The following is an 11,250-nucleotide window of genomic DNA, read 5'->3' on the forward strand; positions in this document are numbered from 1 at the left end:
TTTTTTTTTTTTTTTTTTTTTTTTACCACCTTCTAGTTGTTTTCTGATCATCAAGCCATTGAGGCTAGGTCAAATGGGCCAAGTTTGGGTGTTCTTGTGCAATTCTATTTTCTTTGAATTCAGCTTTCTTCACAAACCTTTTGAAGCCACTTGTATTAGATAACTAGCACTTTTTGAAGCTCTGCGTATTGCAAACTAGACCTGGCAGCATTGCCCTTGCTTATGTTTCTAATAACTTTATGATTTTTCATTTGCATCTTTACATCCTTTAATTCATTTTTAATTTGTTTTTGTGTATGGTTTGAGGCAGGAATTATGTTTTAATTTTCTGCATGTAGAATTACAGTTTTCCCTGTTGAACGGACTTAGCACCCTTGTCAAAAGTCATTTGAGTATAGATGTCTGGGATGATTTTTGGACACTCAATTCTATTCATTGATCTGTGTGTTTATTTTTGTACTAGTACTAGGTATAGCTGTATATTACATTTTAAAAATAGGAAGCATGATTCCTTCTACTTTGTTTTCTTCTTTGAACATTGTTTTAGTCATTAGGTTCCTGTTGCTGTTGAGTCCTTTCCAACTCATAGCAATCCTGTATAGGGTTTCTGAGGAGTGGCTGGTGGGTTTTAATGGTCAACCTTGTGGATCTCTCAGTCCATTGCTTATCCTGCAGCGCCACTCCAGGACTCCATTTGGGGCCTAGAGTGGCACTGTTCTTTTTTAGAGTCTAAAAAATATATTTGGTGTGGTGCTCTGTGTAGGAGGTGGTAGGAGGTCTTTGTCAGCAGGACAAGGAGGCATGTGTGGGAGGAGCGCCACGTGTAGGCAGTCACTGTTCTGCTGTGAATGCCCAGGCAGCAGGCATGTTTCCAGTGCCTTCTCTGGAGTATGACAGGGTGTCAACTTAGTCTGGAGCAGACACTGGGGACCAGGGCTCCATCAGGAAACCATACTTTTTGTTTCTGTTCTTGAAGGACCTGAGCTGGGCTAAGACATAACATGTTGGGGTGTGAGGTATTATGAGGGCGGGAGGATGAGGGCTGGTCTGGTTGCCTGGCAGGCACAGGTCTAGGTATGTAGCAGTGTGTATGGACAGCAGTTCTCGATGTTCATAGGGCCTGCTATAAATCATGCTCTAGTCCCCAGTTGGTATCTGTCATGTGGTAGAGCATATGCCAGTCATGGTACCTGTTGTTGGCTACCACATATCTCACGTAGTCTCCTCTGTAGGCCTTATTGAGGGATTCAAAGAAGAGAGGGCAGACCTTCAGGCAGCGCTGGGCCAGAAGGAGCAGTCGGAGCAGCGCCTGGTGTTAGAACTGGAGCACCTGAGCCAACAGCTGCAGACGGCGGCCAGTGAGCAGGCACAACTGAAGGTGGAGTGTGCCTCCCTGCAGAGCCAGATGAAGGAGCTAGCTGCTGGTGCACAAGAGAGAGAATCTGGTAAGAGTTGCTGGCTGTGGAGCCTGAGCTTCTGTAGTGTGGAAACATGGGCATCAACCCTTTTTCTGTTTTGTGTACTCTGGATGTTGTTGGTGAACCTGTTTCAAAGTCCCAGAATATGATCTAGACATGTATGTATGTGTGCAAGTGCTTGTTTTTATATGTATGCATGTGCAGGCGTATGTGATTTTTTTTCCTTCCCCTGTCTCTCCCTGACGTTGTGGTTGAATGCTGTCTGTCCTTCAGACGGTATGCACCTTTGTGGTCCAGCAGACACTTTGGGAGCAATTGTGGACTGAGACTGTGGGCTGTGCAGGATGTCTGCTCTTTGTGCCCTGTCTGAGCATAGGAAGAAGGATTGATGCCTTCAGAGCTCACAGCTCTTAGGTAGATCTGATCGCCCTTTGTACGTACAGGTGTCTGGTTTGGCTTGGCCAGTGGTTATAAAAATGATAATAATTACTGATGACATTTCAGTAACAGATGGTGTGTCCTGGAAGTCCTGGGCCTGCATGCCTGTGCTGACCTCATGGGCCTTACGATAGCCTGGGCTCAGTCTCCACTCTTATCTGTTGGCCTGGCCTCGATGACTGAGGCACCAATGGAAGGGCCGGGGCAGCTTGTCCTATTCCCACTTACAACCCATTGCAGGGAGTCTCCAGGCCATGCCCTCCTTGTGGGATCTGGTGCCATAAGACCTCCCCACCCCAGGTGGGGGTATCCTGTGTTATAGGACCCTCCCCCCCTTTAATTTGCTCCATATGGGGGATCATCGTACATCCAAGAGCTGGAAGTGGATTCCTCAGGGCTGTGAACTGCCCTACTCCTCCTCTGTCCCATTTAATAGTTGATGCCAAAGTCCTGGAAGAGATGTGCAGAGGGTAAGCCTTGGGGACACACACGTCTGAAAATAGTCTGATGCCAAACACTCCCCAGAGTCTTGCAACTAACATTCTCCCTTCTTTTATTTCGAAATTTTGTGTTCTAGGTCATGCCATCTTAATTTTGTATTCTTGGTCATATGTTCTTCTATGTTTATTTGTGTAAATATTTGTGTATTTTAATTTATAGGCATTCCTGTCACTGTAGCACAAAAGGATTCAGGTTTGTAAAATGAACAAGTGACTTCTCTGAGTGTGTGCTTTGTGCTTGCTTCAGATTTTGTAGATGATTACACTGAAAAGTTTTTCAGTGTTTGCTGCAGATCATAATACTTGTAAAACTCTCTAAGGAGTTCCTTTGAATGCTTCAAACAAATGCAAGCGTTTCTCTAGGAGTACTTACTTCTGTCACTAAGTTGTGTTCTGTGTGTGATGTTTGTAGGTAGTCATGTATGCGGTGGATCCTTTGGGGCTCTCAGGATGGGTTCTGGCCCAGCATATTTTCTCATGCCTTGTGGGGGTTGAGGGAGAGAGCCATAGCCCGAGCTCTACTTGGCCCTGGGTCATGGACATCCATCATTATCTGCTACTGTCTTCCTCAAAGCTGTGGCACGTTTGTTAAAGGCACTTACAGGGCCGACTCCACAGGCTAAAAGAATGGAACTAACATTGCTATAGCTGCATGTTTGATGCTAATTTACCATCATTTATTGCTGAGTGTTAGCATGAATATTTACAGAATCTATTCCATTAATGGATTCCTGGTGTGGCCCTGTGACTTACTTAATGCGCTGGACTACAAAGTCGGTTTGAACCACAAGGTCAGCAATTCATGCTTACCAGCCACTGCTCAGAAACCCTATACAGGGTCACTATGGGTTGGAATCTATTCGATGGCACTTCACAACAACAACGACAACAGTTATATTAATGGTAGTGATGTTATTGTTGTTGTTAAGTGCCTTCAAGCCCCAACTCGGAGCAATGCTGTATAAGGTTTCTAAGGAGCGGGTGGTGGGTTTGAACTGCCTACCTTATAGTCCAGTGCTTTTTTGTTCCACAGTGCCACACCAAGACTCCATGGTAGTGATAGTTTGTCATAAAAGATTAACATAGATTTTGCAAACCAATATAAGTTTTGAGAGCTGATGAACTATAAATGAAAACCTATGAATTTGTTGTTTCACTTCAGTTCTAAAATGGGCAGTTTGACGTTTCAGGGTCCATCAAAGTTAAAGTATCCTGTTTAATAAAGTAAAACTTAGGAAAGCAGGAAATCTGTTAGTAGAGTTGGAAAATATAATTATTTTCTACTAAGTACTTTAGAAAATTGGTAAGACTGCACTCTGTCAAAGATTGGAAAACTTGTGAGACCTGGAAAAATGTAATCCCATGGAGTTCCTTTCTCATAGGAATGCAACTAAATTTTAGATTGGCTTTTGCTTACTAATAAAATAGCCTCTGCACTATTCCTCCAAGACACTGTTGCAGCCCCTAAAAGGCATTTACAGAGTGCCTTTACCAAGAGTGGATTTGCTGTGTGGAGCTTCTGTGGGCACTCACTGGACCGTGTGTTCAGGTCCATGGGGTTTTCCTTACTGGAGTATAAATGTTTAGACTTTGATTTGAGTTGCTGATATGATGCCTGGGAGTGTCCAGGGTTTTTCTTCTTAGACTGTACACACTTGTATTTTAGGCTGTTTTTGTTTAGACCAGAGCAATTTGCATTTCTTCTAAGTGCCTTCTAGCCCCAACATAGTGGACGGGTGAGTTGGATGCAGGGTTGGCCTCTGGGGCTGACACAGATGTGTGTTATACACTTGCGACCATCCTGCCTGTGTATTGGTCAGGAGGAAGGGAAGGCCCTAGAGGAAGGGGACAGGCAGCATTTGTTGGCTGATTGGGAACTTTGACATGTCCTCATGCTCACTTTCATCTGGCCAGGACTTTGCCTTGTGGCCCACTCACATTGGGGCAGCACTGTGCCGCAGGTGACCTACCCAGTGAAGTCTGCCTGTCTCCACGTATGTCCTGGCAGTAACCATCAGTCCCACAAAGTGAAGTCTGTCTCTGTGTCTCTGTATCAATCCTGACAGTTACTGGGTGGCCTGACCAGTGGAGTTCATCATCTGTCTCCGTATTGATCCTGGTGGTTACTGGGCAGCCCTGCACAGTGGAGTCTGTCCATCTGTCTCCACATCTGTTAGGTAGTGGTAGGCAGTTCGAGTTGCTTCCAGAAAGTGTCATGCTGTGATAGTGGTCATTTTCCTCCATGTCTGTATCCTTTGCACTTTAGGTCTCCAGAAGGAAGTGGACTGTCTAACAAAAGAGCAGTTGGAAACCAAGAAGCAGTCTGAGAAGGATCGTGCAGCTCTGCTTTCCCAGCTGCGAGTGCTAGAGTCTGAATTGGAGGAGCAGGTGTCCCAGCACCAGGCATGTGCCCAGTATGCGGAGGAGGTCATTGCCCTGAAACAGCAGATGGCTTCTCTGGATAAGCACCTGCGCAGCCAGCGGCAGTTCATGGATGTAAGAACCTATGTCCCACTGCAGATTGCTATAACACATTCTTCTTGCTTTTTGTATTAGTGCCCTGGGCCTGTCATAGAGAAAAGTACCATACTTGGGACAGGAGAGGACTATAAAACAGAAGTGTATTTTCTCCTCTAGTTCTGGGAACTAGGAATCTACGATCTGGAGTGTTGGCCATGTCAGTTCTTATAAGGCTTTGAGGAAGAAGCTATTCTCTGCTCTCTCTCAGCTTCTGGTGACAGTAGTGACCTAGGCATTCTTTGGCTTTCCAGGTGCATCACTCCAATCGGCCTCTGTTTTCACATGGCCGCCTTCCTGTGTGTGTCTGTATTTTTCTCTTATAAGTACACCAGTCATATAGGATTGGGCCCACTCCCTCCATTATGACCTCATGCTAACCGATAACATCTTCAAGATCCCTTTTCTAAACAAGATCATGTTCACAGATATTAGGATTAGAATGCCAGTTTATCTTTGCAGAGGACACACACAGTTCAATCAATGATATCTAATAATTGTTTTTAACTTTATTTTGAGACCATTTCAAGCTTACTAAAAGTAGAAGGAGTAATATAAGAAGTTCCTCTACACCCTACATTCAGACTCATTGAATTCCTGAGCCAACTGGGTTTTCCAGACATCTTTGTCTCAGGATTTTGGGGGTATAGATCACGTTTGGGTAGACTTGAAACCCCAAACTTGAATTAGCAGCTGAGAATATTAACCATTTTTACCACCCAGGTGCAAAATTAAACAGTGCACTACTGTATCTCGTGTTGTGTAACATGCACTTTTCTTTTCTGTCACCTGAATTTCAGATCATTAAGGAAGCAGCGGTAGGATGTCTGTGAAGCTATAGCTGTAATATGCCCTTGCCAGATTATAATTATACTGGCTGTTGGTACATCCTTTCTTGTGTTCCTGGGACATGTCCCATGGGGATGCACAGAGCTGGGAATCTGCTCCTCTGAGGTGCTGGTTTGGGTTTCATGTGGACCTGAGCTCTTGAGCAGCTCTCTGTATGTCATTCCCTCTAGTCATCAGAGCTTTACAACTGGATGGAGCTGCTTCATGAATAAAGGGCTGCTGTTGTTCTTGTTAAGTGCCTTAGAATTGGTTCCAACTCATAGCTACCCTGTATAGGGTTTCTGAGGAGCAGCTGGTGGGTGTGAACCACTGACCTTGTGGTTAACAGTCCAGTGCTTATCCTACAGTGTTACAACAGGGCTCCTGTTTGTTTACTCGGATGTATTAAAAATGATACTGAGTATTGGGTGGGAAGATGCTTCTATATACTAGAGGCTCAGCATTCAACATGGAGGCATGAAGCTGTGACAGCAGTAGGCAGTCCCTTCCCTCAACATATGGGGGGACATAACCAGGGGACAGACACACTTGCAGTGAACTCTCATTGCATCTGGGAGGAAATGATCACATGGCTGTTTACTTAACAGGAGCAGGCTGCGGAACGAGAACATGAACGTGATGAGTTCCAGCAGGAGATCCAGAGACTAGAGGGACAGCTGCGGCGGGTGGCCAGGCCCCAGGCCACTGGTGCCCAGGACAGTCATGTAAGTCCACAGTCTTAGAATCCAGGGGCAGAGGTGGCGTTCTCTAGGATGTTTGTAAGTCTTACCTTGTCTCTCATATTTGCCTTCCATGTCCCTGAAAATGGCAGAGTGGTGTGCAGCCAAGTCAAGAGGTAAGGACAGAGTCCTGGATCCTACCACCCCATGAACCTCATCCAGCTGGTTCTCCTCTGTGTGGCTGCACCAGCTTTGTTTCATACTGGTTTGTTGGGTATCCTATTGCTTGGCATTATAACTGTCTGTGTCCTATTATCTGACGACACTAGTTAATTTGCTTACTCTTTTTTTTGTTAAAAAAAAAAAATTTATTCTGGAATAATTGTAGAGTTACATGCAGTTGTAGGAAGTAATACAGAGAGATCCTGTATACCCTTTTCCCAATTTTCCCCAGTGGTATCGTTGCAGAAAAGTGTGGTAAACATCACATCCAGGATATTGACACTGATGCAGTGAAGAAATAGCATTGCATTCCCAAAAGGTTGCCCCATGTAGCCTTTAATAGCCTTACCCACTTCCATCCTACAACTGCTTCCTCCCTAACTCCTGGCAACCTCTCATCTGCTCTTCATTTTTTTAACTGTGTCATTTCAGACATGCTATCTAAATGAAATCATATTGTCTGTATAGCCTTTTGTGATTGCCTTTTTCTGTTCAATATAACTCTAGCGACCCATGGAAAAGTTTGATTGCCTTTTAATTTCATTTTGCACGAACTTTTTAAAGACCCTTGTGTTAGTGGTTGTTTCACATGTTAGTAGTCCATTCTTTTTTCTTGTAATTTGTTTAGCCATTCACCTGTTGAAGATATCTTGTGTTTCCTAGGTCTTGGCTATTATGAATAAAACTAAAACCAAACCAAACTGACTGCCATCAAGTTGATGCTGACTCAGTGATCTTATATTGGGTTTCCCAGGCTGTAAGTCTTTATGGGAGCAGAACTCATCATCTTTCTCCTGAGAAGTGGCTGGCAGGTTTGAGCTGCTGACCTTGTGGTCAGTAGTTCAGTACTTCTCCTACAGTGCCACCAGAGCTGCTGTAAACACTTGTGTACATTTATCTGGGATTAGTGCCCAGGAATTCAATTGCTGGGTTATGTGGTGGTTAGACGATATCACCAAAATGTTTTCAAGAGCGACTGCACTATCTCACATTCCCAGCAGCGGTGTGTGAGGGATCCCATTTCTCCACATTCCTTTCTGCCCATGGTATTATTTTGAAATGAAACTCAGATACCATATCAGTAAATAGTTCTAAAAATACATGGACTTTTTTTCCTTTGTTAAATATAGGCCATTACCATTATGGTCCCCATAAAAGCCTTCACACAAAACAAGCATTAAGTCCAAACCTTTCATGTGTCACTATCAAACTGAGAAGAAAAATTATACCCATGTATAGGATTTGCTCTTATTTCTTTGAGTATTAAACTGGTTTCCATTAGGACTGGAGGTGGGTGGAGCAAATGCCACAATGCAGACTCACTTCTCAAACTCCTGTGCTACCAACCAATCCCGGTCATAACCTCCTGCTGCCATAGTACATTTTACTTTCATGACGGATTTGGCATCCTGTTATTTTCACCTCTGTATTAAACGAGACCGACCAGCTTAATAAAGCCTTGGCTAGGTGTGGTGAGGACTCCTGGTGTGGCGTTGTAGGATAAGCCAGGTTGGTGGTTCAAACCACCAGCTGCTCCTCGGAAACCCTATACTGGATCACTATGAGTCAGAACTGACTTGATGGCACTTAACAACAACAAGGTGTAGTAGTGCTGTAGGGTAGGCACTGGACTGCTAACCACAAGGCCAGCAGTTCAAACAGCCTGTCCAATAAGTTCCCAGAAACCCTATACAGGGTCTTTGAGTTGCAGCCAACTCAACAGCACTTAACAACAACAACCCTCTTTCAAGAGGTTACATTATGCACCTGGTTGGAAACACAAAGAGTCTGTCTTCTTTCTGCCCACTGTGTGACATAACATAGTTTACTTCCTAGCAATCTCTTTCATTTTTCAAACATTTTATTGTTTTTTTAGATTGAATTGTTACAAGAAAAAATAAGAGAAAAGTCAGATGGGTTTAATGAGTTGGCTGTGAAGAAGGAGCTGGCGGACAGACAGCTGGCAGCACAGCAGGAGGAGATCCAGCGCCTTGAGGCAGCAGTCTCCCAGGCTGGCAGAAAGGTGGCCCAACTCCAGGAAGAACTGGAGACCCAGAGGAAAATGGGGGAAGACTTACAGCTGGTGAGCATCCTCAAGTCTTAGATAGTGGGGGTCTTTTCTTTCTCATCTGCAGCAGATGTTAGGGATGGGTGTCAGTGCTGAAGTCAGTCCACTTTGACATCTATAAGAAGCTCATGTCTGCTCCAGTGGGATTTATACCAACATGTGAAATATTCCTGCACCTCTTAGGTGCACTGAATTTCCTTAGTAACTTTACTAAAGAAATTTATTAAGTTTTAGGTTTAAAGACCTTGTCATTAAATACTTCGTTTACAGATGGTTTATAGTTACTTTAAGTTTAGAATTTAGGAATATACATCAGCTTCCCAAAGAAAATATTGCCACTGATAGTTCTTACATATTATAGCTGAGCATTATGATCCTATGATGTTGCTCATGTTTTTGTTTGTATCTGAACGTTTAAACTGAATCTGGATGCTTAGCTAAAGTGACATCCCTTTGTTTGATGGACAGACGCCTGATAAAGGACTAAATTACTACTTCCCCAGTAAGCAGCTTTTGTTTTTGAGCAGTTATTTAATGATTAAAGTTTAGACTTTTTCTTGCAGAAAGTTTAAAACTGTCTGTATTTAGTATAGCTAACGTCCTCTTTTTCCTCTATAAAGTTGGAGCAACTTTGTGACTTACTTCTTTCCACTCAATATGTTATAAACATTCATTCTGTAGTAAATGTATTTCGAAAAATTTTTTTCACAAGCTAGAAATATTTAATATATGCTCTATCATCTATCATTGCTCTACTCTTTGATGAGGTCTTTCCAGTTTTTTTTGTTGGTGACAGTCCAGTGATTATATTTGTACTTTGTTGAATAATTAATTACTCAGGATCCATCATCTCTATGGTACTATGGACAAACACTGATTTTCTTGGTGAAGGTTAGTGTTGGAGTCCTGCCAGATGCCATGGTTGGTGTGGTGCTGGGGAGTCACAGATGCCACGGAGGCTAGGATGAGCAAGGGAGTCAAAGGAAGAGCCTACATTCACTGTCGGACTACTGGAAGAGCTGAGCATTATTTATGGCTTCAGAAACAGCAATGTGAAGTACCTGGTTCCTTAACTTTTGCACAAAAGTTCGTTTATTTAATACCTTAATTGTTGTTAGGTGCACTTGACTCAGTTGCACCTATGTACAACAGAAGGGAACACTGCCCAGTCCTTTGCCAGTCTCACAGTTCTTCCATGTTGGAGCTAGTTTTTGCAGATACTGTGCCAGTCCATCTCTTTGATGATCTTTCTCTTTTTCTTGGACCCTGTACTTTACCAAGCATAATATTTTTCTCTATGGATGAGTCCCTCCTGATACCATGCCCAAAATACGTGAGACAAAGTCTCAGCATCCTTTAAGAATTCTAGCTGTACTTCTTCCAATACAGATTTGCTCCTTTTTCTGAAAGTCTACTGTATTTTCTGTGGTCTTTACCAATACCATAATTCAAAGGCATCAATTCTTCTTTGATCATCCTTACTTATTATTCAGCTGTCACTTGTATATGAAGTGACTGGAAATACCATGGCTTAACACCTTAGTCCTTAAGGTGACATTTTTGGTTTTTATACTCTAAAGAGGTCTTTTGTGGCAGCTTTGCCCAATTCAATCTGTCATTTGATTTCTTGATTGCTGCCTTCATGGGCATTGATTGTGGATCTAAGTAATGTGAAATCCTTGACAACTACAATATTCCTTTTCATTTTTCATAGCATTGCTTATTGGTCCTGTTGTGAGAATTTCTGTTTTCTTTTCATTGAGGTATAATCCATACCGAAGATTGTAATGTTTGATCTTCACCAGTAAGTGTTTCATGTCTCTTCTTTATCAGTGAGGTGGTGCCATATACTATTGCAGGTTATTGATGAATCTTCTTTCATTTCTGATGATGAATTCTTCACATAGTCCAGTTTCTTAGATTATTTGCTCAGGTTGAATAATTATAATGAAAGGATTCAACACTGATTCACACCTCTCCTGAGTTTAAACCATACAGGATTTCCTTATGTTGTTTGAGAGACTGCTTCTTGGTCCATGTCCAGTGTCCACATGAGCACAGTGACGTGTTCTGGAAGTCCCATTCTTTGCATTGTTGTGCATACTTTGTTATGAGCCACACCATTGTGTATGCCCTTGCATGGTCAATAAAACAGAGGTAAACATCTTTCTGATATTCTCTGCTTTCAGTCAGTATCCATTTAGCAATACCTAATCCTTCTGATCCATCTTTGCAATAGGAAAGAGAGGCATTAAAGGAAGAGCAGGTGAATCACTTGATTCTGGTGTCTGAATTGCAGACTGAACTGGAGGAAGCCAAATGCCGTGGGCCTCCTAGAGGCAGCCTTGCTGGGGGAGTAGAAGCACAACCAGAGATGGTACCAGAGGAGCTCCCACAACACACAACAGAGGCAAGTGAGGGGGCGCCCGACTCTGCTGCTCAGGTGGACATAGAACTGGTGGACCATGAACACCATGTGCTCTTTGTGATAAATGTTTTTGGCATGTACTTTTTAAAAAATGTTTTATTGTGAATTATATGATAGTTTACATGGGAGAACATTAGTTTTACATTCATTC

General features: G+C 43.0%; 1 protein-coding gene across 1 annotated transcript in view; it reads left to right on the forward strand.

The window, feature by feature from the left end:
* Window positions 1-11,250, forward strand: part of PCNT (pericentrin) — a 174,585-nt gene that overhangs the window by 74,551 nt on the left and 88,784 nt on the right. The window contains 5 exon segments of the mRNA XM_006878175.1: window positions 1,233-1,445; window positions 4,623-4,852; window positions 6,310-6,459; window positions 8,480-8,686; window positions 10,911-11,081. Of these exon segments, the coding sequence (XP_006878237.1) occupies window positions 1,233-1,445; window positions 4,623-4,852; window positions 6,310-6,459; window positions 8,480-8,686; window positions 10,911-11,081 (971 nt within the window).

Source organism: Chrysochloris asiatica, unplaced genomic scaffold (assembly GCF_000296735.1).
Source record: "Chrysochloris asiatica unplaced genomic scaffold, ChrAsi1.0 scaffold00354, whole genome shotgun sequence".
Taxonomy (NCBI): Eukaryota; Metazoa; Chordata; class Mammalia; order Afrosoricida; family Chrysochloridae; genus Chrysochloris; species Chrysochloris asiatica.